At 36.1% G+C, this 27,874-nt stretch overlaps 2 protein-coding genes across 2 annotated transcripts in view; one reads left to right on the top strand and one right to left on the bottom strand.

Moving 5' to 3' along the window:
• Positions 1-504: 504 nt before the first annotated feature.
• LOC123557525 (DNA-directed RNA polymerases I and III subunit RPAC2-like) lies at positions 505-17,450 on the bottom strand. The gene is made up of 5 exons (XM_045349033.2): positions 17,283-17,450; positions 7,352-7,455; positions 4,030-4,106; positions 2,757-2,836; positions 505-2,240 (listed from the first exon to the last, which is right to left on the bottom strand). Exons 1-5 carry the CDS (start codon positions 17,361-17,363, stop codon positions 2,172-2,174), a joined length of 411 nt encoding a protein of 136 aa, XP_045204968.1. The 5' UTR covers positions 17,364-17,450; the 3' UTR covers positions 505-2,171.
• Positions 17,405-27,874, top strand: part of LOC123557523 (vesicle-associated membrane protein 7-like) — a 25,937-nt gene continuing 15,467 nt past the window's right edge. Inside the window, exons 1-3 of the mRNA XM_053543841.1 lie at positions 17,405-17,540; positions 23,816-23,962; positions 26,019-26,076. Coding sequence (XP_053399816.1) covers positions 23,817-23,962; positions 26,019-26,076 — 204 coding nt within the window. The 5' untranslated portion in view covers positions 17,405-17,540; position 23,816. The remainder of the gene's footprint in view (positions 17,541-23,815; positions 23,963-26,018; positions 26,077-27,874) is intronic.

The following is a 27,874-nucleotide window of genomic DNA, read 5'->3' as shown; positions in this document are numbered from 1 at the left end:
GTATGATTTCTGGAAATCACATGTATTTTTTGAGGGGTTGGTTTTCTGTTTCAGAATTCAACACTGACCAGACATAGTTCCATATAGGCACTAGGGATGCAGGCTTGCATATCTGTACAATGGTAGTCAAAGGGAGCCATTAAAAGTTTTAACTGTGTTCGCTACATTGGAGTGTTTTGTATTGCTTTGGTTTCTTAATGTGTGGGAAAACATTTGTAACTTCTTACATACAGTGTAATTGAACAAACTAGATGTGTGTCCATAGGACACTGGTACCCCCCACTTCCTATCACTGTACATGGTTTTATGATTCAAGGTGAATTTTTTTTTTAAGATATATGCAAAATTTTAAGCATTTTATGTCTCTTTTCACTAAGTCAAGGACCTTTGCTCTGGTCTTACTTGGAACAACTTCACAATCATGCTATATAACAATCCTCTACTGTGGGCTCTTAAATTCATGCAATATCTTTGTTGCAAAGTAAATAATTCTAACGTTATACATAATCATTTTACACTTTATTATGAATGATATAAATTTCTTCTTTGGCACATAAATTAATGAACATTTTAATGCAGTAACAAAGATAATAAGAGCTGTCTGAGGACAGCAATGCTCGACTATTCAACAGCCTTGTCAACTGAATGAATATTAAAGTCCATAATTTTGTAAAATTGCAAAACAGGGTTATGGAACCTGTAAAATGCATATCAGCTCATGACAATTGACAATTATGTGAAGTTTCAATCCATTCCCATACGTGGGTACTGACATACCAGCTTACAATAAAAAACTTAACCAAAAACAAGAGCTGTCACTAATGGTGGCAAATGCCCCGCAGCATATTGACCTCTGACCTGGTGACCCCAAAGTCAGTAGCGGCGGTGTACTCAATAAGTACTACCAGCATGTGAGGTTTGAAGGTCCTGGGTGAAGTGGTTCGCATGTGAAGTGCCTTCATGCAAAAAGTTAATGTTGGCCCCTGTGACCTTGACCTTTGACCTGGTGACCCCAAAGTCAGTAGGGGTGGTGTACTTAATAAGTACTATCAGCATGTGAAGTTAGAAGGTCCTGGGTGTAGTGGTTCGCGAGTAAAGTGCCTTCATGCAGAAAGATAACGTTGGCCCCTGTGACCTTGAACTTTGACCTGGTGATCCCAAAGTCAGTAGGGGTGGTGTACTTAATAAGTGCTATCAGCACGTGAAGTTTGAAGGTCCTGGGTGTAGTGGTTCGCGAGTAAAGTGCCTTCATGCAGAAAGTAAACGTTGGCCCCTGTGACCTTGACCTTTGACCTGGTGACCCCAAAGTCAGTAGGGGTGGTGTACTCAATAAGTACTATCAGCATGTAAAGTTTGAAGGTCCTGGGTGAAGTGGTTCGCATGTGAAGTGCCTTCATGCAAAAAGTTAATGTTGGCCCCTGTGACCTTGACCTTTGACCTGGTGACCCCAAAGTCAGTAGGGGTGGTGTACTTAATAAGTACTATCAGCATGTGAAGTTGAAGATCCTGGGTGTAGTGGTTCACGAGTAAAGTGCCTTCATGCAGAAAGATAACTTTGACCCCTGTGACCTTGACCTTTGACGTGGTGACCCATAAGTCAGTAGGGGTGGTGTACAAACGAACTAACTAACTAACGAACGAACAAACGGACGGACGGACAGTTGAAAACTAATATGCCTCCCTTCGGGGGCATAAAAATGCTATGTCAAAAAAGGGCATAATTTTGTAAAATTGCAAAGCAGAGTTATGGAACCTGTGCACTGCACGTCAGATCATCACAGTGAACAAGTGTGTGAAGTTTTAATCCATTCCCACAAGTTGTTACTGAGATACCAGCTTACATTATAAAAACTTTACTAAATCAGAAAGCGGATGCCGACACATGGGCGAGTCCAATAGCTCTACCTATTCTTTGAATAGCTGTGCAAAATATGATGCCACAGAAGATGCCACACACTCAATATGAAATTTCTAATATCAACATGGAAAACATACGATGTTTCAGTTTCCACTGTAACTAAATGAAGTTCAAAAAATATAATGCACTAACACCACTTTCAACTTTTCATTTATCACATATCTTAGAAAAGTTATAGCTTGACTTGTTCCATAATTTAAGATTATGGTCATACAGCAGACTGGTCCATTTCTTAGACTGGTAAGTGATGAGATCATCCAGCAGACTGGTCCATTGCTTCTATGTCTGACTGGTTTCTCCTCTTATGTTCATTTACACTTGTCTGTAATGGTAATAATATTATTAATCCATATAATGAATATTAAAATACATGATAAAAACTTAATCTCTTATAGGAAGTGGATTCAAAATAGAATAAATTTATAGTGCAGAAGCAAAAAGGTGGCTTTAGAACTGGCCGCTAGCGACTGTACACTTACATACCTTCTGTCTATCTATTACTGCTTTTAACACTGCCATTTTCATTCAAATTCCCACAACTCATACTGAATTTTTTTTTTTAGACAAAGTCTTCCTTTGAACTCCTTTGTTTGTAATTCCGCAAATAATTTAGACTTGCCACTCTTGGTCTGGCTGTGCTAAATCCCAGTTATAACACCAGGTTTACAACTTCACATGCTGAATAACAATCCTGTGAGATTTGATGACTCTAAGTCAAAAACTTTCTGAGATATACACAACACAAATTCAGACGAGTGGACAGACGAGAGCAATCCAAGTGCTCCCCCCTCCCCCATCCACACACACACAAATCAAAAACGAAATGTAATTTTCCTACCTCAAATGTTCGGAGAACATGTTCACATACAGTGTTCAGATCTTTCAATCCTTTCCTTAGAACATCAGTAGCTGGCTTACCTGATGTGAACAAAGTAACAATACAATTTTAGACTTTCTACATTCAAATCAAAGAAGTCTGCATTATGTTCTAAAACCTCTTAATTGAAGTTATTATCTATATCTTTAACATTTACTCTTTACTTGCTCAAAAAATAATTAGTAAACATTTCATAAAATTTAAATGCAAACTTAAACTTGACCATGCAAAATGCTGTTGGAAGGAAACATTTGTCCAGTTTTTTACAGAGCAGCTGTAGACTTATCTTTACACATAATCACAATTCAAAACAAGAGCACCGCCTACAGGTGCCATCACTCCTCTGCAAGTGCTGGACAATATGTAGGAAAAGAGTTTTAGTTCAAATACAAAAATGGCCATAATTCTGACAAAATGCAGGTTAGAGTTTTAGGCTGTCATTGATTGGGTCTTAGGCATATCGACGATACAGATATATCAGAAGACAAATATCGACGATATATCGATTATTAAGTTAGATTAACGACCCATTTGTTCATATGCATACTATATACCTTCCTGTAAATGATATTTTTAGTTTTACTGCCTACTTTTCATATTTCTGTTTGACTGTGTTGTATTTGTATTTATGAAATAAAAGAAATAAATAAAAATTAATAACATCTTTCATTTTTATTTTGCCTTCACTCCTTTTTTTTGCATTTATCCAAATTTACAACTTTGTGAACTTAAGTTGTTTTTTAGGGTCTGAGTGTTTATTTGGATAGATTTTTGTTTCTGTAAAATATCGATTTTTGAAAATGGGAATCGATAATCGATCAACAAAAAAATATCGTTGATACATCAATATCGTTTCTATCGATGACAGCCCTATTAGAGTTATGGTTCCTGGCCTATATAGTCAACTAATGATGATAAACAAGTGTGCAAAGTTTCAAAGCTGTAGCTCTCACAGTTTCTGAGAAAAGGTGAACCTAAAAAAAATTAATTTTTTACCAACGCTGACACCAATGATCAAGTGACTATGTACATGTATATACACAAGTTGAAGTGTTCACTCTATCTGATATGCGTTTCATATGCCTGATTCTCTTAAGTCTTTATTTGACGACTTATTATATATGCTGCAAGCAAATTAAACTACATGTAGAAAATTATGTTTATGCAAAGTGTAATTACTTTAATATAAATAAAAGTGAAAAAAAGTTTTGTTATGTTCTGTTCAGAAACTTACCATATGTTTGTACACGAAAATTAATTTTTTCCTCTGATGGATGCGGGATACTGTAACCACAAAATTGTGTGTCTGGGCTGAATTAGAAATCATACTTGTCACAGTATACATAGCTGAGAAGACTTGTTGTAGTGACGTTATTGCCGCTGACAGTCAAAACTACTAAGAAATTTGTCTGACGAGAATGAAAATATTCAGGCCTTTTCATGAGAGGTTTGTTCTCTAAGTAACAGAATCATTTAAAAGAAGTTATGCTGTATCCTCATTTCTAAATAACAGGTTACACATACAGTAAGTAGCTTATGTAACAAAATATCATATTAGTTAAAATTCTAATATGCTTGTTTCTCTTAAAACATGCTTATGCTTCAACGACATCATGAAAACATGTGATGACATCAATGTTTTTGTTACCACCAAGAAAGAGCGCAACTATATTTTTTCTACTGTTTTAAATAAAGAGCATATTAGAATCAAACTAATGTTTTGAAAAATTGTGTTTTATTTAAAGCAATACACTAAAAATTGATAATACAATGGCAGAATAATTCACTCAGGCTACGCTCTCATGAAATTATTCTGCAGACATATAACCTCTTTTCGTGTATTAATAACATTAAACAAGAGCTCGTAGAACACGAAATGCCCTCCTTGATGCATTCAGTAATTGCACAAGAACCAGGAATTATTTGCTCACTGTAAACAGAAGTTCCATTATTCTGGTTCAATGTGACCTTGACCTTTGAACTATTGACCTCAAAATCTACAGGGGTCATCTGCTGATCATGATCAACCTCCCCATTAAGTTTCATGATCATAGGCCCAAGCGTTCTCAAGGTATCGTCCAGAAAGGGTTTAACTGTTCCGGGTCAATGTAACCTTGACCTTAGGCCTACTGACTTCAAAATCTATAGGGGTCATCTACAGGTCATGACCAATCTCCCATCAAGTTTCGTGATCCTAGGCCCAAGTGTATTCAAATTATCATCCAGGAACGGTTTAACTATTCCGGGTCACTGTAACCTTGACCTAAGACCTACTGACCTACAAGTCAATAGGGTCATCTGCTGGTCAAGATTAAGTTATCTATCAACTTTAATGATCCTTGGCCCAAGCATTCTTGAGTTATCATCTGGAAACCGTTTAACTGTTCCTGGCCAATAGGACCTTGAACTTTGACCTAATGACCTAAAAATCAATAGTGGTCATCTGCTGGTCACGACCAACCTCCCTATCAATTTTCCTGACCCTAGGGCCAAGCATTCTCGAGTTATCATCTTGAAACTGTTTAAATGTTCCAGGTCACTGTGACCTTGACCTTTGACATACCAATCTCAAAATCAATAGGGGTCATCTGCTTGTGATGACCAACCTCCTTATCAACTTTCATGATCCTAGGCCCAAGTTATCTTGAGTTATCATCCGGAAACCGTTTAACTGTTCAGGGTCACTGCGATCTTGAATGATCGTTGACCTACTAACCTCAAAATCAATAGGGGTCATCTACTGGTCATGACCAACCTCCCTATCAACTTTCATGATGACCCTCTAGAGGCCAAAGCGTTCTTAGTTACCATCCGGAAACCATTTAACTGTTCAGGGTCACTGTGACCTTAACCTTTGACAGACTGATCTCAAAATCAATAGGGGTCATCTGCTGGTGATGACCAACCCCCTTAATAACTTTCATGATCCTAGGCCCAAGTGTTCTTGAGTTATCATCCAGAAACCGTTTAACTGTTCAGGGTCACTGTGACCTTGACCTTTGACATACTGATCTCAAAATCGATAGGGGTCATCTGCTGGTGGTGACCAACCTCCTTATCAACTTTCATGATCCTAGGCCCAAGCGTTCTTGAGTTATCATCCAGAAACGGATTGGTCTACATACAGACTGACTGACCAACCGACATCTGCAAAACAATGTACCCCTCCTTCTTCAAAGGGGGGTATAAACAATGTTTTTCTATACATTATTTCTTAAATGAAAGTATGTACATGTGTGTTTACACATACATCTTTTAATAGCTTTTTTTTCTCATAAAGTTACAGAAATGTAATGTCAATATTGTAACTAGAGATGCCTTTGAGAAAAGCGCATGTCTCCCTCAACTGCCCCTATGAAAAATGTTAGTTTCTCTAGATGTTTTAGACGAGTGGATCCAATTAGATGGTCTGGATGAGTGGATCCAATCAGTAATTCAAGGGCCATAAATCAAAAGTGCCAGGCTAGGCAGATTTGGCTAGTTATTGAACTTGGGTAAGGTCTTATGGCCAAACACATTTTGTTCAAGTTTGGTGAAGATCGGATGAGAAATGTTTGACTTAGAGAGCGGACAAGAGTAAACAGATGGATTTTTTCAGTAATCCAAGGGCCGTAACTCTAAAATGCATGGACTGATTTGGCTAGGTATCGAACTTGGCCGAGGTCTCATGGTCAAACACTTTTTGTTCAAGTTTGGTGAAGATCGGATAAGAAATGTTCAACTTAGAGTGCGGACAAGAGTAAAAAGGCCGATTTTTTCGATAATTCACGGGCCGAAACTCCAAAATGCCTGGACTGATTTGGCTAGTTATCAAACTTGGCCGAGGTCTCATGGTCAAACACATTTTGTTCAAGTTTGGTGAAAATCGGATGAGAAATGTTTGATTAAGAGTGCGGACATGAATAAAAAGGCCAATTTTTCGATAATTCAAGGGCCGTAACTCCAAAATACCTGGACCGGTTTGGCTAGTTATCGAACTTGGCCGAGGTCTCATGGTCAAACACATTTTGTTCAAGTTTGGTGAAAATCGGATGAGAACTGTTCGACTTAGAGTGCGGACAAGCTTTGTGACAGACACGCACACACACACACACACACACACACACACACACACACAGACTGGAGTAAATCAATATGTCTCCCACACCACTGTGTGGTGGATTTATTTATTTATTTTGTTGGGTTTAACGTCGCACCGACACAATTTTAGGTCATATGGCGACTTTCCAGCTTTAATGGTGGAGGAAGACCCAGGTGCCCATCGTGCACTATTTCATCACGAGCGGCCCTGGGTAGAACACACGACCTTCCGTAAGCCAGCTGGATGGCTTCCTCACGTGAAGATTCTAGCCAAATGAGGTTTCGAACCACATCGATGAGGGGCAAATGGTTTGAGTCAACGACTCTAACCACTTGGCCACGGAGGCCCCCTGTGTGGTGGAAGACATAATAAAACACAGACAAAGATGAGATGTACCAGTAACATTCCTTGTCAACTAATTATGCAAAATGTCTCTAAATTTTCAAAAATATGCGATAGATATTGTGACTCTTACTTTTTCATGATGACATATCTCAACGAGTTACCAAGTGTGTGGTCTTCATTATTTAGTACAAATGTCTGGCATGTTTCATCTTCTTCACCACCCTCAGTAGGCATCTGCAAAATATGCACTTGTAATACAGTTTTGATAACAAGAAGTTTTATACCAGAAAATGCCCTTCCCCTGCATTTTCACAGAAAAAAATATGTTTGCTTTCATTTTCTTGTTTTGGAGAAGGGTGTGGAGGGGCATGTAGTCATAAGAAAATGTAAACAATAAATAGAAATGGCTCATTAGACATTTTGATCACTAGCTTTACCAGTAACCACATAAAACAAGGTGCTCCGTTCAATAAATGCTTGATGCCCCCGGTGGCATCCGTGTCGATACAAAGCAACCTAAGTCCAAAACGAGGTCAAGTTCAAGGTCAAGGTCAAACTGAGGTCAGGTGATGTCTGAAGATGAGGAATGGTCACAGGTTACATCTGCATTAGTATCAAGTCATTCTAGTTAGGGGTATTGATGCTAGACGAAACTGTCCCATTTGGTTAACCTCGTACGGATGGACTAAAGAAACGGACGGACAGGACAATCACTATATGCCTCCTGCATCAGTAGATGCCGCGGGCATAAAAACTTTAACAAGAGCACCGCCTTGCAGGTGCTGACACTCATCTGATTTTTTTGTATAATAGAAAAATGTCCTACCCATGATTTTCTAAATCCAAAAAGGGCCATAATTCTTGCAAAAAGCAGGATGGAGTTATGTTTCTTGCTGTACAGGGTCAGCTTATGATTGTGAACAAGAGTTGCAAGTTTTAAAGCAATAGCTTTGATAGTTTATGAGAAAAGCTGACCTAAACATAAAACTTAACCAATAAATCTGACATTTTCTAAGTCCAAAAGGAGCCATAATTCTTGCAAAAAGCAGAATGCAGTTATGTTTCTTGCTGTAAAGGGACAGCTATTGATGGTGAACAAGTGTTGCAAGTTTCAAAGCAATACCTTTGATAATTTAGGAGAAAAGCTGACCTATCCATAAAACTTAACCAAGCAACGCCGACGCCGATCAAGTAATGACAATAACTCATCATTTTTTTTCAAAAAATCAGATGAGCTAAAAATGAAGAAATTAATAAAAACAGCATCTTTTGCAAAATACAATGCCTCCTACAGTGTTAATTCAGGAGTACACAGTACACATAAGAATTTTTTTACTCCTTTTGACCTTGACCTTGCAGGAAAACAGATTCTATACAGCACAATCATGTCACAAAGTTGTGATGAATACCTATGCCAATTTTAAATATGGAGCATAAATATGACTTGGAATTTGGACAAACCGTGTCCTCACACAAAATAATACTTCGACGTTTCTAAAATACAAAACTGTTTACTAGGAAATCATTCACTGCTTAAAGAAGAAGTATGACTCGCTACCATGGGGTGGGGGCAGTATCTGATTTAGTGTACAATAACTCGTAGTATTACTTATTTTGTATAACTCAAGAAAGTTAAAAACGCAACATCCATTTTTATGGTGATTTTTTTTTTCTGTGATAACTGGGGCATGACCATTGTCATCTTTAAACATGGAGCCCATGCTGTATGTTATATTAAACAAAATCCACAGCAAGTTTTAAATTTTTTTATTAAATGCTGAAATTGAGTAAAATTGAGCACATATGAAAATGTTTTGCATTTGCAAGAATCAACTCAAACTTTTATAACTGAAAATCCTGGTCAGTTTGATATTCCGTATAGACAACAAATTTCTGTATATATTATTAATTGCATTGTGACTAATTTATAGCAATTTTGCTGACAACATAAGAAAAACAAGAGGACCATGATGGTCCTGAATCGCTCACCTGTTCCCGCATGACCCAGTTTTGAGTATGACGTCGTTTGTTCTATTATTTGACAAAGTGACCTAGTTTTTGAGCTCATGTGACCCAGTTTTGAGCTTGACCTAGATATCATCAAGATAAAAATTCTGACCAATTTTCATGAAAATCCATTGAAAAATATGGCCTCTAGAGAGGTCACAAGGTTTTTTTATTATTTGACCTACTGACCTAGTTTTTGATGGCACGTGACCCAGTTTCAAACTTGACCTAGATATCACCAAGGTGAACATTCTGACCAATTTTCATGAAAATCCATTCAAGGGTATGGCCTCTAGAGAGGTCACAAGGTTTTTCGATTTTAAGACCTACTGACCTAGTTTTTGATCGCAGTTGACCCAGTTTCAAACCTGATCTATATATCATCAAGATAAACATTCAGACCAACTTTCATACAGATCCCATAAAAAATATGACCTCTAGAGAGGTCAAAAGGTTTTTTCATTATTTGACCTACTGACCTACTTTTTGAAGACATGTGACCCACTTTCGAACTTGACCTAGATATCATCAAGATGAACATTCTGAACAATTTTTATGAAGATCCATTCACAAGTATGGCCTCGAGAGAGGTCACAAGGTTTTTCTATTTTTAGACCTACTGACCTAGTTTTTGATCGCATGTGACCCAGTTTTGAACTTGACCTAGATATCATCAAGATGAACATTCAGACCAACTTTCATACAGATCCCATGAAAAATATGGCCTTTAGAGAGGTCACAAGGTTTTTCTATTATTTGACGTACTGACCTAGTTTTTGACCGCATGTGACCCAGTTTCGAATTTGACCTAGATATCATCAAGATGAACATTCAGACCAACTTTCATACAGATCCCATGAAAAATATGGCCTTTAGAGAGGTCACAAGGTTTTTCTATTATTTGACCTACTGACCTAGTTTTTGATGGCACGTGACCCAGTTTCAAATCTGACCTAGATATCATCAAGATGAACATTCTGACCAATTTTCATGAAGATCTTGTGAAATATATGGCCTCTAGAGAGGTCACAAGGTTTTTCTATTTTTAGACCTACTGACCTAGTTTTTGACCGCATGTGATCCAGTTTCGAACTTGACCTAGATATCATCAAGGTGAACATTCTGATCAACTTTCATAAAGTTACCATGAAAAATATGGCCTTTAGAGAGGTCACAAGGTTTTTCTATTATTTGACCTACTGACCTAGTTTTTGATGGCACGTGACCCAGTTTCGAACTTGACCTAGATATCATCAAGGTGAACATTCTGAGCAATTTTCATGAAGATCTTGTGAAATATATGGCCTCTAGAGAGGTCACAAGGTTTTTCTATTTTTAGACCTACTGACCTAGTTTTTGATAGCACGTGACCCAGTTTCGAACTTGACCTAGATATCATCAAGGTGAACATTCTGACCAATTTTCATAAAGATTCCATGAAAAATGTGACCTCTAGAGTGGTCACAAGCAAAAGTTTACGCACGGACGGACGGACGCTGCACGATCACAAAAGCTCACCTTGTCACTTTGTGACAGGTGAGCTAACAAGAGCCGTAAGACAGCCAATGCTTGACTATTTGAATTGTTGTCCAAGACGCATGAATATTACCCTAAATTTTAAAATATCGAATTGTTGTCCAAGATGCATGAATATTACCCTAAATTTTAAAATATCTATAGAGTTTCAATGTTTTGGAGATAGTAACTTGCATGCAAAACTTTAGCTAGGATCTTCTTAGTCCAAAAGGGGCATAATTTGGCCAAAATGCATGTCAGAGTTATGGAACTTGATGCTATCACCTATTTTTATATCCCCAAAGACACACGTGAAGTTTTAATTCAACATCTGCATTAGTTTTGGAGATAGTAACTTGCACACAAAACTTTTAACAGGAAATTTCAAGTCCAAAAGGGTGCATAATTTGGCCAAAATACATGTCAAGAGTTATGGGACTTGACCAAGTGAGGTTGGTAACTGACCAAGAAAAAGAAAATATAAGTTTAAAAGCTATATGTTTTTAAATGATAACCATAATATACTTGCATGCAAAACTTAACCAAGGTATGACGCTGACGCCAATGCCAGGGTGTGTAGAATAGCTATACTATTTAAAATAGTCTTCGAATAGTCAAGTTAAATTAAGGACTTTTTGAAAATTTAGTAAAATGACAATATTTTCATCAATCTGCGTTCAAATCACATAAAATTTTCAGTGTGTCAGTTTAATGTACCATACCTTCTAGAAAGTAACAAACAGAATTATATCATTTGACAACTTTAGGCAAATAAGAGCTGTCACAGGATAGTGAAACTGGGCACATTTGATGACGCTGGAGCTGTCACATGGGTGTTTAATGACTCCAAAATGGATGAAATATTGGATAATAGCTTGAGTCTGTGTCAAAAGTATTAAGTAATAAGAGAGATAAGGATCAAGTGTATCAAAACATTAAATATTAAATATAATTCTCAGCAAAAAGGGGACATAATTCATGAAATATTGGTGCAACAGTGATGCACCTTGTGTCATGCTGAATCAAATCCAATTTGTAATAACTTGAGATATATTGAAAATGCATCAAAATTAACCTTTAACTCTAAGTAAAAGGGGCATAATTCATGAAAAATTGGTGCCAGAGTTATGGACCTTGTGTCATATGATGTGGGTGATAAGGTGGAACAACTATTTTAAGTTTGAATCAAATCCATTCAGTAATAATTGAGTTAGAGTGAAAGTGCATCAACCTGAAATTGTAAGTAAAAACGGGGATAATTCATGAAATGTTGGTGCAAGAGTTACGGCCCTTGTGTCATATGATGTGAGTGATGATGTTGAACAACTATTTTAAGTTTGAATCAAATCTATTTTGTAATAACTGAGATAGAGTAAAAGTGCACAAAAACTTTAACCTGAAATTCTAAGTAAAAATGGGGGATAATTCATGTAATACTGGTGCAAGAGTTATGGCTCTTGTGTCATATGATGTGAGTGATGTTGTTGAACAACTACTTTAAGTTTGAATCAAATCCACTTAGTAATAATTGAGATAAAGTGAAAGTGCACCAAAACTTTAACCTTAAATTCTAAGTAAAAAGGGGGGATAAATCATGAAATATTTGTGCCAGAGTTGTGACCCTTGTCAATGTGCCATATGATGTGGGTGATGATGTTGAACAACTATTTTAAGTTTGAATTAAATCCATTTGGTAATAACTGAGATAAAGTGAAAGTGCACCAAAACTTTAACCTAGAATTCTTAATAAAGGGGGATAATTCATGAAATATTGGTGCTACAGTTATGACCCTTGTGCCATGTGATGTGGGTGATGATGAGGAACAACTATTTTAAGTTTGAAGTTAAACAGGGATATCCAAATAAAACTAAATGTTACACACTTTCTTTGTTGTACCTAAAGACAAGGACAGAAATAATCCTAAACTTACGAAAAGTTTTGATGCTTTTAAAAGTAAGGTGTAAAAAAAAAAAAAATTGTTTGTTTCCGGTATCCCGACCTACCCTAAGCTTTTGGCCCGACCCTAAATGTTTTTATGGCCTTGGAGAAAATCTTTTTCAACTTTTTAACAAAAAGTTGAAAAACTGCACTTTTTATGCTTTTAACATGGCCAGTGATGTTAGAAATCAACTTACTGATGCTCTAAAGGCATAACCCCCTTATTTGTATTTATTTTTTGACACAAAAAATAATTTCCGAAAAGTCTCCCTTAATAAAAAAAATTCCGACCTACCTACCCTAATTTTTTTGAGCATGTTACCGGAAACAAAGAATTTTTTTTTAGGCCTAAGTTTGGACCTCACAACCAAAGGGGTAAAATGGACCCATTGGATATAAGCTTTTCGCTTAAATAAATGGGTTATCCATAGGTCCCTTGCATTTTAAGAACATATGTAATTTAATAGGAAGTGTCTAGTCGTCCGGTAACCGGACGCCTAGCCTGCATTCTAGTCGTCCGGTTACCGGACGGCTAGCAAATCCTCAGAGGGAATTTTCTAGTCGTACGGTAATTGATTTCTTAATGAATAAGTAATGATTCTATATAGTTTTAAATGTTATTTACTTAAAATATCAATACCTATCTGATTTTACAGTCGATTAAACGCAAGAGATCATGTTTGTTTTCTATTTTTAGAAATGATAGAACATTGATCGCCGAACGTCCGTATGCTATTTTGTAAAATGTGATGTTTTTTTCTAACGGCCTAAACTTTAAATATTAAAACACACATTTTTCAAGAATGGAAAGCTTAAAAAAGCAATTCATTCGTTAATTTTGACTATAAATATTTCAAAATAAAATGGATTAATTATGACGCTTAACTACTGTTTTGTCTAGTCGTCTGGTAACCGGACGCCTAGCCTGCGTTCTAGTCGTCCGGTTACCGGACGGCTAGCAAATCCTCAGGGAATTTTCTAGTCGTACAGTAATTGATTTCTTAATGAATAAGTAATGATTTTATATAGTTTTAAATGTTATTTACTTAAAATATCAATACCTATCTGATTTTACAGTCGATTAAACGCAAGAGATCGTGTTTGTTTTCAAATCAGTTGATATTCTATTTTTAGAAATGACAGAACATTGATCGCCGAACGTCCGTATGCTATTTTGTAAAAAGTGATGTTTTTTTCTAACGGCCTAAACTTTAAATATTAAAACACAAATTTTTCTATATTTTTTGAAGAATGGAAAGCTTAAAAAAGCAATTCATTCGTTAATTTTGACTATAAATATTTCAAAATAAAATGGATTAATTATGACGCTTAAGGAGGTAGTTTACCTTGATATTTGTAAGTGCGCATGTCCAACCGGAAGCTAACGTGACGATTTACGACGTCGTTTACGACAAACTAAATGTGTTTGTATATCATTTCTTCTGGAAATTAATCTTGAACCTGCCTCCGATCTTATGTTTAATGGTTTAATAATGCAGAAATAATGAATGAATTGCCGCAGAAATGCTTCAAAACATTGTTGCCTTAAATTGACGTCATGACATTACGTGTCAGTTACCGCGCAAAATTAATAGCTTTTATTTTGAAAGTACGTTATTCTGTGCTTTTTCTTTATTTGAATTATTTTTAAACAGCCATTATTTGCTGAAATACTTTTTATTAGTCTTTTGCTCTGAAAAAATGATCAATATTTTGCTTCTTTTATGTAATCATATTGACATGTTATGCGGAATGTAAGAAAATGGATGATGGTAACTGATGTGATTGGGAATATAGTTGGCTGAAAGGTAACTTATTACGGTCATTTACAAATAAAAATTGGGCAGTTTGATTTGTTATACCTATTTCCCAGTTTCCGTTGATAATTTGTTACTTAAATACTAAAACTAAGCTCTAAAATTGTTCAAATTTCAGTATAAAATTGTGGTGTCTTGAATTAAATTGACGTTACCATGGAAACGAAACCCGTGACCTATATGTCTAATTGTAAAATTCAAAACCGTTGACACTGGTCTATTTAAGGAACACAGCTTGGGTTTTTTATTTTCATTTCAACAATATCCATGAGAATAATAGCAGCCTGCAGAACGATTTCTCAATAAAAATGTCATACGACGGGCACTGCTGTAAGTATTTTAAGCTGTGAAATTTGATTAACTGCAATTCATACGAAAATATTACTAACGTTAGAAATAAGATGTTTTAAAGCTACATTAACAAGAAAGATAATTTTATATAATATTTTATTTATAAGAAATTACGATAAAAAGCAACATATAAGCTGTTTTAAACATCTCTGTTGCCATGGTTACTCTAAAATTTAAGAAAAACATAGTACCATGTAAAGTTCTTGGTATTTTGCTAATCATATTACCCAAATATTCCATGTTGGTCAATAACAGAATGGCACTGAAGTCGTCGAAAAACCTGTTTTCATACATAATTTTTAAAAAAATGAAAGAAAATGCGTTACCATGGAAACACGAGCCCCGCGACATATACATTTTAAGCTTTTATTAGAAAGCTAATGCGCATACTAGTAAAACTATTAATTATGCAGACTTCTACGGATAACAATGAAACCAAAATACACTGAAAAGTGTTAAATATCCGTATTTTCCTTCTTCTTTCTATATAAAATACCTTTAGAGGGTCATGTATTTCAAACCTGGATAAAAATTTTACTTGAAGGGACAGAGATAAACGGAACTGGATTGTAGCAGTTAAAACATTAAATTACACGAAATACAAACAAGCACCGCTTGCGGGTGCTGAACTCATCTGATTTTTTGGTATAAAGAATATTGTCTTACCATGATTTTCTAAGTTTAAAAGGCCCCATTCTTGCAAAAAGGCATTAGAGTTATGTTCTTGAAAGTAATGTCAATTATATGGAAAACTGTTGCAAGTTTAAAGAATAGCTTTGATGTTTATCAGTGAAAAGTTGCTTAAAAATATACTCAAACCAAGAAATGATTTTTAAGTCAAAGGGACGTTAATGATTGCAAAAGCGGAGAGTTCATGTTTGTTGCTGTACAGTCAGCTTATGTGTGAACAGTTGTTGCAGTTTCAAGCAAATTTGATAGTTTAGAGAACATAGTTGACCTAAACATAAAACTTAACAAAATCTGATATTTTCTAAGTCAAAAGGGGCATAAAATCTTGCAAATGCAGGTTGGAGTTAGTTCTTGCTGTACGGGTCAGCTTATGATGGTGAACAGTGTTGCAGTTTTAAAGCAATCTTTAAGTTAGATAACAAGCTGACCTAAACATAAAACTACCAATGAAACTGATTTTTAAAGTCCAAAAGGGGCATATTCTTGCAAAAATGTTCAGAGAGTTATGTTCTTGATGTACAGGGTATTTGCTTTATGGTATGAACAAGTATTCAAAAGTTTTAACGCAATGAGCTTGGTATGTTTTGGAGGTGAAAAGTTACCTAAACATAAAACTTAAACAACGAAATCTAAATATTTTATAAGAAAAAGGGTCCAAAATCCTTGCATATAGCAAGATGGAGTTTATGTTTTTGATGTACAGGTTTGTTATGATGGTGAACAAGTCTTCCAAGTTTCAAGAATTACATTTAGTTAGGAGAAAAGCTGACTTAGAACATAAAACTTAACATGCACGCGACGAGATGCCACGCGACTCCACGCGACAACCGCTCAAGTGATGACAATAATTCATCATTTTTTCAAAAATCAGATGAGCTAAAAAATATGCGTTAATAATCTGAAATTACCTTTAACAAGGTACTACTCCTAAATATTTTTATATAAAGTTTTGAACACACGCTGCCATTTTAATTAGTGCATTAAAAAGTTATCATAAAAAGATGTTGGGAATCTAATATGAAATTTGAAAGTACTTCAAAATGTTTTAAGTTTTGAAAATCCAGTGAAAAAGTAATGTATAAAATTAAAAATTCTGATCCCATAAAAGCTCTAGATGACAGATTTTAATAAGTGACGTCACGTGATCTCGCCATTATTGAGTTCGGCAAACTTCCATTTTATTTTAGGCTGAACAATGCAGTGATTTATTGTAAACGTTTATAGTATGTATTTACACAAAATTTTGTTTGCAGATAGTATCGATATCTTAAGTAAATGACATTAAAACTATATAAAATCATGTCTTAATCTTTAGGAAATCAATTACCGGACGACTAGAAAATCCCCTGAGGATTTGCTAGCCGTCCGGTAACCGGACGACTAGAACGCAGGCTAGGCGTCTGGTTACCGGATGGCTAGACACTTCCAGTTTAATAATTTTTTAGTAATAACATTTGGTAAAGTAAAGTATCCCACTTGTGATACTGTGCTATTTTTAGAAGAGAAAAGTGATTTCTTTTTAGAAAATATGTTTTATGAAGTTATGTCTATGATATTTATATATTGTAATTTGTTCTTTTATGCTATGACGTAAATATAAATAAATCGTACTTTATGTACGAAATGACTCGGGGACGTGTGTTTGTCAAGCGTGCAATAACCAAGACGACTGAAATTGTAAATTAAAGAAATATTCTGAACACCACAAAAAATTTGATAAGTAGAAGGAATTATAAGCGTACAACAAATAGTTTCCTTTTCTCTTTATCAACTTCTGGAGTTTTATGTGGTTTAGATGCGCTGTTTTGTATTTTCGAAGTCATTTTTTCACGTTGTGCAAATTCAGTCTGTATGAACAAATGCTTGAGTTTTAGAATGGTTGCAAAAGTTTAATCCTCTGTTCGCGAAAGAATTGCCCAAGGATTACAACCATTAAACCAGTCAGTCATGTGTTAGTGATGTCATTTCCCAAGTAAACAGAGGCTGTCAAAATAGTGAAAGTAGGAAGAAACTTTATTTAATACAGGTTGAATAATTGACTTTAACGTAAAGATCGAATCAATAAAATTATATGAATAAATAAAGGAATATACCAATTGTTAAAAGAAGCCTGCCATTTTTGCAGCTGACAAAAGTTAAAAAAGGCAGTGGCCCAGAGTCCAGAGGTCTGTTTACCAGACCCCTGGACAACCTGTGTAGAGCTGTTTAGAGGTCCGGTAATCAGTATGAATAATGAAAACTGAAAATGTTGACCAAATATTAGGACGTTTCGGTACAGCGCTAGCGTGGTAACTTTTGACTGTCGCTATCTCTGTCACACCCAAACTTATTCTGCTTATTTCTGTTAGGAAATTCCCAATTAAAATCCATTGGGAACGTTTTCTGGTACATATACAATGTATTTGTAATGATTACATCTCTGATAAGGAATTTATGTTGACATTAAAGCATAAACTTACCTCGTGACGCCATTTTATGAATATATTTTTTTGTGTTTTAAATTGTTCCTGTAATTTAGTGTCATATCGGCAGTCTTCTGTTATTGAAACCAATTATGGATTAAGTTCAACCCATATGAAGTTTCTACATGAATATTAATGTTTAATTTATTAAAGCAAGTAAGTCTGACCAGTATATTACAATGTATGACTTTTTTTGGATTTCTTAAAGTCTACATTTTCCTAACAGTAAAATGCAGATACGGGTAAGGCTTAGAGGAATCATAAAATAAGTCATCCCGATAAATGAGTAAGGCTACGGAAAATGGTATTTGCAGAAGTATAGTCAAATAATTTAACAGTCAGATCGTTTTATAATGTGACGGGTTGAATCTTGCTGTCAAAACTTCCAAGGACCAAAATAATTGAGGATAAATCCCAGTACACCGTCATATAAAGTTATTGGTTTTGTCACTTGAGCATATTGCCATATAGATGCAGTTAAAGTTAATCATGCACAGTACATACATATAGGTTTAAATCACCAGACAATTCGTATTTTGGAAATTATAATATCTCCCCCAAACTGATTGAGACATTATTGTTTTTGCCCAGCCTTCCATCTGTCTGTCACACTTCATTTCTGATCAATAACTGGAAAACAATTGACCTAGAACCTTCAAACTTAATAGGATGGCAGGGCTTATGGAGTAGACGACCCCTATTGTTTTTATGGTCACTCCATCAAAGGTCAAGGTCCCAGGGGCGTGAACATGGAAAACCATTTCCGATCAATAACTTGAGAACCACTTGAGCCAGAATATTAACACTTCATAGGATGAGTGGTCATGCAGAGTAGATGACCCCTATTGATTTTGGGGTCATTCTGATAAAGGTCAAGGTCACAGGGGCCTGAACATGGGAAACCATTTCCAATCAATAACTTGAGAACCACTTAACCTAGAATGTTAAAACTTCATAGGATGAGTGGTCATGCAGACTAGATGACCCTATTGATTTTTGGGTCACTCTGGTAAAGGTCACGGTCACAGAGGCCTGAACATGGAGAACCATTTCCGATCAATAACTTCAGAACCACTTGACCCAGAATGTTGAAACTTAATAGGATGATTGGACATGCAGAGTAGATGACCCATATTGAATTTGGGGTCACTCTTTTAAAGGTTAAGGTCGAATCAGACAGAACATGAAAATCCATTCCTGGTCAATACCTTGAGAAGAATTTGATCTAGAACCTTCAGGGGCTTATAGAGTAGACGACCCCTATTGCTTTTGGGTTTTGGGGTCACTCCATCGAAGGTCAAGGTCACAGGGGCCTGAACATGGAAAACCATTACCGATACAACTTGACCCTTTATGTTAAAACTTCATAGGATGAGTGGTCATGCAGAGTAGATGACCCCTATTGATTTTAGGGTCACTCTACTAAAGGTCAAGGTTACAGCAGACAGAACATGGAAATCCATTTCCGGCCAATAACTTGAGAACCGTTTCACCTAGAACATTCAAACTTCATAGAGTGATAGAACTTACAGAGTAGATGACCCCTATTGTTTTTGGGTCACTCCATCAATGGTCAAGGTCACAGGTGGCTGAACATAGAAAATGCTTTTCAGTCAATAACTTGAGAACCACTTGACCCAGAATGTTGAAACATAATAGGATGATTGGACTTGCAGAGTATTGATTTTTGGGTCACTCAATTAAAGGCCAAGGACACATGGGCCTGAACATGGAAAACCATTTCTAATTCTTAACTTGAGTACCACAAGGCCCAGAATGTTGAAACTTAGTGGGATGATTGGACATGCCAAGTAGATGATTCCTATTGCAGCCAACCATCAGTGTCTCTTTGACTTTCACTCCTGTCCTGTATTGACTTCTTGCCTATACAACTATGCATTTGGGGAGACATGGGCTTTTTATGCCCCCACCACTTTGGGGGGGCATATAGATTTGCTCTTGTCCGTCCGTCCTTCCGTCCATCCTTCCGAAAATGTTGTGTCGCGCGTAGCTCTGAAAGTCTTTGACGTAGAGTCATAAAACTTTACAGGAATGTTGGTCAGCATGTGTAGTTGTGCACCTGGGGTTTCGCGTCCGGATTCATTTAGTCATGTAGAAGTTATGGCCCCTGACTTTGTAAAAATTGGTCATTTTAATGTTGTGTCGCGCCTAGCTCCAAAAGTATATGACCTAGAGTCACAAAACTTTACAGGCATGTTGGTCAGCATGTGTAGTTGTGCACCTGGGGTTTCGCGTCCTGATTCGTCCAGTCATGTAGGAGTTATGGCCCCTGACTTAGTAAAAAATTGGTCATTTTAATGTTGTGTCGTGCATAGCTCCAAAAGTATTTGACCTAGAGTCACCAAAGTTTACAGGAATGTTGGTCAGCATGTGCAGTTATGCACCTGGGGTTTCATGTCCGGATTCATCTAGTCATGTAGGAGTCATGGCCCCTGACTTAGTAAAAAATTGGTCATTTTAATGTTGTGTCGCACATAGCTCCAAAAGTATTTGACCTAAGAATCACCAAAGTTTACAGGAATGTTGGTCAGCATATGCAGTTGTGCACCTGGGGTTTCAAACCAGATTCATTCAGTCATGTTGGAGTTATAGCCACTGACTTAGTTAAAAATGAGTCATTTTAATGTTGTGTCGTGCATAGCTCCAAAAGTATTTGACCTAGAGTCACCAAAGTTTACAGGAATGTTGGTCAGCATGTGCAGTTGTGCACCTGGGTTTTCGCATCCGGATTCATTTAGTATTGTAGGAGTTCTGGCCCCTGACCTGGGAAAAAATTGTCATTTTTGGCCCCTGACCTGGGAAAAAATTGTCATTTTAATGTCATGTAGTGGGGGCATCTGTGTCCCATGGACACATTTCTAGTTTACAGGGCGTCAAGTTACCTATATTTTCCTATATTTTAGCCCTCTACCTATAATAACCTATAAAATCCTATATTTTGCCAAAATACCTATAAATACCTATAATCTGGAAATTTTGTGGTAAGCAAGGAATACAAAGGTCATTCAGACCATTAAAAAAGAAGTAATTCTATGATAATTGAGTTTATAAATATGCTGTTACCTTTTAGGCATTGAAATTTGTATTCCTTTCAGGTGTAGCGACCCTGCCCAGCCCAGCTTTAGGAAAGCTTTAAGTAATGGAAGTTCTTTTTTCAGTTGGAATATTTTCCATTTCTTAAAGCTTTCATGTCTGTAATTGATGCTGAAATTTTGTCAAGGGAGATGCATTTTGATGAAAATATGACTGTTAATATTGTGGATGAATGGAAGGTATATCAAACAGATGATTTGAAAGAAGAAGATAGAATTGACCATTATTGGAGACAAGTGTTTGTGAAGAAGCTTGATAGTGGGCAGCTCAAGTACAGATTTTTACCCCAACTTGTCAAGAAAGCTCCGGTATTACCACATGGAAATTCAGAGGTTGAGAGAAGTTTGTCAGTGAACACTAGTGTAGTGACTAAGGACAGAGTTGCCTTAGGTGAGAAAACTGTTACTGCCATCAGAACTGTGAAGGACATAGTTAAGTTCAGTGATCCTGTAGATGAGCAACCTCACAAAATACCATTAAACAGTGAAATACTTCTGGCAGCAAAAATGGCCCATAACAAGTATAAACAGAGGATTGAGACAGAAAAAGAAGAAAGAGAGAAAAAGAAACAGGAGAGAGAGAAAGAAAGGCTTGAAAAGAAAAGACTGGAAGAACTTGCAACAGAAGAGAAGAATAAGACCTCCTCCATGCTTGAAAAAGAAAAAGCACTGCTCAAAAAAGAAATGGAGATTCAGACAAGGTTGACAGTAGCAGAGGAACTGTTAAAAGATGGGAACAAAAAGCTTTCTAAAGCTGTTGAAAGTAGTGACATGAAAGGTGCTTCTGTAGCACAAATGATGATAGCAACAGCCACATCAAAGATAGAGGGTATAAAAAAGGAAATGGACAGGGTACGTGAAAACCTAAGGGAAGTTGAGCAGCAAAAGAGACAGTTACTGGTTAACAGACTAGATAAGTGCAGTTCTAAATCATCAAGCAAAGGAAAGAAACAAGAATCAGCCATGTCAAGTTCCAAAAGCTCTGCCACTGCTTCAACAAGAACTTCAAAATCTGAACCAGATAAGCAAGCTGCCTCTTCTTCCAAGTCAAGTCCTTCATCAGAAAAGCATTCATCCAAGAGAAAGAATGAAGATAAAGAAACAGATGCCAAGAAATCCAAGAAGGTCTTATGTAACAATATTATAGGACCCTGGGTCAAGGGACTCCATTTGTTATCATGTTTACAGAGATCATGGTATTTATAAGTATGAAACTGTTGTAATTTTGTTCTGTAGATGGTTTGATTATAATTGTTTTCTTTTTCATTCGTGTACAAATGCAGGCCCAACACAATATTTTATACTTGTATTAACAATGTACTGATATATCTTGTTAGCAATATGGCTTGGTTTGCCTAATTCCCTGTTAAACTGATTTGAGTACCAGTATTGGTAAAGTTTTGTTTGTTGGTGAATTAATAGTTTATTATGAAAGTAAGATACATGTTAAAATGTTATTTGTTTAAAATCATAAAAGTAGCCACTTTTTCTGTTCCTTTGTATTTTATGTTTAATAAAAGAGAGTGCTGGTAGGTGGTGGAGGAGGATAAAACACTTGTCTGACTTGTTTTCTTCATTATAAGCAACCTATATAATCCTATATTTCTGGCCCCCAAATACCTATATTTCAGGATCCTACCTATATTTTTGACTCCCAAAAGCACTTGACGCCCTGAGTTTACAAAAGCATCTTCTAGTTTGATCATTTTTACATAAATCAACGAGGAATTAAATCCCCTTTTGATACATGTAAGTTTTATTTGAATTTATCTCATATTCGCAACAAAATCCCGAAATCAGCAGCGATAACAATTTCATCGGAAATTTCCTCCACTATTTTGGTCTTTCGAGTGTTTAACATGTGTGGAGATATTGCCCATAAGAAAAATAACTCAATATTTCCTTAGTCTAAGGATCGCATCAAATTAGTTGGAAATTATCACAGACAGGAAACTTCCATTTATTGGTCAAAAACAGGTGATGATCTTGTTTACATTGCAAGTGACCATAAAGGGAAGTATTTTAATACTTTAATCGCTAGAGAAACTTGATCGCAAATTTAATAAATTATTAATAGTGATAAAACCATAATAAATTTGTGCATAGTAATACAATCTTTCCTCAATTTAGTGTTTTTCTCGGGATTGAAGGATTGAAATAATAAACTGTTGTTTTTCTTTAGTATTTAAGACTTGATTTGTGCTCGTGCCGAATTTGTTTACTGCTAGAGTAAGTCTCCAGCCAGCATGAGAGCTGTTTACAAAAATGGTTATAAAAAAGAAAACGTAATAATGGCAAGTTTATGATAACAAATTATAGCTTTTCCTCGGCAATTATCATAAATACTTGTAATACAACACAGTGCAGTACAAGACTAGATATTGTCAGATTACCGGACATCTAGACTCCGGGTCTAGAGGTCCGGTTACCGGACCCCTGGGCACTTCCTTTAAAAAATGTCTGTTTGTGCTACTTGGTTTTTCTATTGATATTTCTTTTTACAGACATTCTGTAAATAAACCGACAATCCATAAATTTAAAAATTTGTCAGTCTATAAATCTACGGGACTTATTGATTGTTCATTCATTTACAGAATATCTGTAAAAACAACGAAATCTGAGACCAGATTGCACTCGTTGAATTGAATTAAATTGAAATATATGATATAAAGCAATGTTTCTAAAATGTTTTTGTTACAGGATGCCTATCCTATTTTGTACCGTGGCACGAGGAACGACAGTCCTTGCTAAGTATGCAAGCTGTGCAGGAAACTTCACTGAAGTTACGGAACAGATCCTTGCAAAAATTCCACCAGATAACTCCAAACTTACATATTCACATGGAAGGTAAGGTGATTTCCTACCACAAACATTAAGGGCACATGTAGATATTTATTCTGGTATACCTATATTTATGAAATGTGTCATTGTCTTGTTGTTTCTGTTTTAATATTTCATAAATTCGACTTCTTAAAGTGTTCAACTTTTAAATCAATCTTGAAGCTCACAAAATTATTTAAATAACAATTTATATGTAATATTTACAAAATTTACAGTTCTCTTTCCTCTTTCTGTTTCATACATATTGTTTTAATTGATCCATACTTTCAAAGTTTTAAATCTTTTGAATAACACTTTACAGATTGTCAACTTCAGATGATTGTTGGAATAGTAAAACATTCTACTGTAATATCCCCTCGTATTATATACCTCTAATATGAAATAAGGCACTGCCTCAATCGGGAATCGATCCGACTTCAACTCATCACATAAGATTTGAAAAGAACTATCTAATGACAGCATCAATTCAGTATCATTTTAAAGGTAGATTTTGGAATAAAAACAACACTGCCCATATTTGAACTGATGTGCAAGACGTTGCGGTTCAGACAAGTTACGTGGACGCTTATTAGGCACAAGGAAAAAGCGTATTCTTCCAAAAAATCTGTAGTCAGATGCTCTGTACACGTGCCGGAGGGACACATTTTTTAAATTCGATCGTATATATCTCATTCAGTATATCGCATGTTACCGTAGAGGGATCGATCCCGATTTTCGTCGCTTTGCGATGAAAATACAGTAGGACTGATTCCCTATAGATTCTGTAAAAAATTCGGCTTGTATTTGACAAGTAAATATAAACAGACAGAAAAAAATCCATATTGTACCTTTTGTATTGTATGTTCCCAGACTACTTTCATTAATATGTGTGACCTGACACAGTTCTATAAATAGCACTCATAAAAACTGCACTAAGATCCATTTTAACATCTATAAACATTGAAGATTTTGTTCAATACTAAAACAGTGAGTCATTATAACTGTAGCTAGATCTCAAGGATTTTGCAAGGTTGGATTACACTCGGCGCTTGCGCACCTCATGAGATCCGATCTGGCAAAAATCCATTGGAGCTGAATACAGCATCCCATATCGAGCTACTATAATTACAATAACCCTATTATATTTAGCACCTAGTCCAAGGGCAACACTTGGTAAATTGCTAGTAGGTTCTATATCAGATGACGACAGGAAAGTAATATAAATGTGAAAAATGACAAGCTATGTGTCACATCTTGTGTTTGTTATAGTTACCCACAGGTTGCCTATATGGACAACTCCTGCAAAGAAAATGTTAAATATTTTAGGTTTCGTAGAAAAGTGCATGATGCAGAAGGTACTCTAGTTCCAGAAGTTACCACTGTTGCACGGTTTAAGGCACACTACAAGTTACTTTACATTAAACATCTGAAAGGCTATTAATAATTATGTTTCCCACCACACAGTGGTGTGGGAGACATATTGATTTACTCCTGTCTGTGTGTGTGTGTGTGTGTGTGTGTGTGTGTGTGTCTGTCAGTCTGTCAGTAACAAAGCTTGTCTGAACATTTCTCATCCGATCTTCACCAAACTTGAACAAAATGTGTTTGCCAATAAGTCCTCGGCCAAGTTCGATAACTAGCCAAATCGGCCCAGGCACTTTGGAATTATGGCCCTTGAAACTTGTTTTTGATAATCAAAGCACACAAAGTCTGATAAGGCAGTTGAGGTCTTGGTGCATGGTTGATCCATGTACTACTATTCAGATGATTAGGCAGTTGTGGGAGACATGCGCTTTTCTCAAAGGCAGCTCCATTTTTTTATGAAGAGTTCAGATGCCATTGGGGTTTGAAACCACAGCCTTCTGCTTGTGAAGCCAGCTCTTTAATGATAGTGCTACATGTATAAAGAACTTGTATTTGAATAGTTTACCAGAGTCCTAGGCAACAAGACTGAGCTTAAAGACCAGTCTTAGATATCCAGCTTTTGATTGGTTCTTTCTGAGCCTAAATTTGAAATTGACCAATGGCAGTGTTATATTAGTCAGAACTTAGTTAGGTAATTTTTAATTCTTCTCTTTTTCAGTTACTTATTTCATTACATCTGTGAGGATAGAATAGTCTACCTCTGTATAACTGATGATGTAAGTACAATTTTCTGAAAGTCAACTCATTTACTGTTTTACCAGTACATACATTTCTTACACATAAATTATGTCATGGGAAACTATGGAACATAGTATTATGCTTTCTTTTAACATCTTAGATATAGTTCAGAAATATCCTATCAAATGAAATGCAGAAATATTCGTAGTTAAGAAATTGGTTGCTTGTAAGAGGTAAACATGAAATACAAGTTTGGTTGGACTGAGGGAATTATATAGCCAGTCTGAGTATGTATATGAAAAATGTAACAAGTGAAGAAAAATATGCAATTTTTTGTGTGTGTGTGTGTGTATTCTGATGAAACAATTTTTGCGCAATAGAGAGTATTTTCCTTGCGCATCATTTCTTTTTCAACTGTAGATATATTTATTCCTCCTTTAGAGGAGAGGGGATGTATTGTTTTGTTCATGTTGGTCAGTTAGTCAGTCTGTTTAGATACTGGTGTCTGATTAATCACTAGAGAATGCTTCTGTATATAGTGGTCATACTGCAAAGGTTGATTGCCTTTGGCCAGTAGATGACCCCATTTGTTTGAGGGTTAGAAGGTCAAGGGGTCAGAAGGTCAAAGGGTTTCTGATTAATAACTGGAGAACTTGTGGGCTTACAGTGGTGGTACTTCATAGGATGGTTAGTTATGGTCACTAGATGACCTGTATTGATTTTAGGATCAGTAAGTTAAAGGTCAAGGTCACAATGACCTTTAAATGCAACTAACCCCTGTTTGTTATTTTATATCTTTTCAAATGACAGGTTTGATTATTGTAAATCAGCATTTTATGTCTATAACACTAGAACTTGTGACAACTCAGATTATGATTCTAGGTCTTTTGAAGCTCATTAAAGAGATTTCTTATTTTTTTCTTTAACCCTTAGCTTGCTGACGGCAAGTGATTCTGCCTTTGCGACTAGTGCAGACCAAGGTCAGCCTGCACATCCGTGCAGTCTGATCATGGTCTGCACTGTTCGCTATTCAGTCAGTAAATTTTTAGTAAACACCCCTTCAAATGATAAATGGTACTGCCCAAATTGGAAGATGGACCAGTTCGTTATAGAAATTTAGCATGGTAAGGGTTAAACCTGTCCTTTATTCTAACCTGTAATGATCTTTGTTGGTGTAGTATATGTAGACATACAATTGAAACTTGGTATCATTTAATCAAATTTCAAAGGGACTGAGCATTTTTCATTGTGATTCGACTTAAGTTCAATAAAGTGCAGGTGTTTTATACTAAAAAGTGTTGCCATAGTCTCCTGTATATATGCACATGTAAGTGTAGAAAATAACATTTTAAATTTTGAGAGTACATACCAATTTGAAACACATTTTATTTGTAGTTGATTGTTTGATTGCAGTGCATGACAGTGTTTTTAGCTCACCTGTCACATGGTGACAAGGTGAGCTTTTGAGATCGCCCTTCGTCCGCCGTTGTCCGTTGGCATCCATCCACAATTTCTTGTTAACACGATAGAGACCACATTTTGCAACTGATTTTAATCAAACTTGCACAAAACGTGTATTGGCATGATATCTCGGTTCCTTTCGAAAATGGGCCAGATCCCATCATAGGTTCCAGAGTTATGGCCCCTTAAAGGGCCAAAATTTGCTATTTTGGCTTGTGAACATGACAGAGACCACATTTTGCAATTAGTTTTAATCAAACTTGCACAAAACGTGTATTGGCATAGTATCTTGTTCCTGTTGAAAACTGGCCAGATCTCATCATGGGTTCCAGAGTTATGGCCCCTTAAAGGGCCAAAATTTGCTATTTTGGCTAT

The sequence above is a fragment of the Mercenaria mercenaria genome, chromosome 5, assembly GCF_021730395.1.
Source record: "Mercenaria mercenaria strain notata chromosome 5, MADL_Memer_1, whole genome shotgun sequence".
Lineage (NCBI taxonomy): Eukaryota > Metazoa > Mollusca > Bivalvia > Venerida > Veneridae > Mercenaria > Mercenaria mercenaria.
The sequence above is the reverse complement of the archived record's forward strand: the minus strand, read 5'-3'. Positions and strand labels throughout refer to the sequence as shown.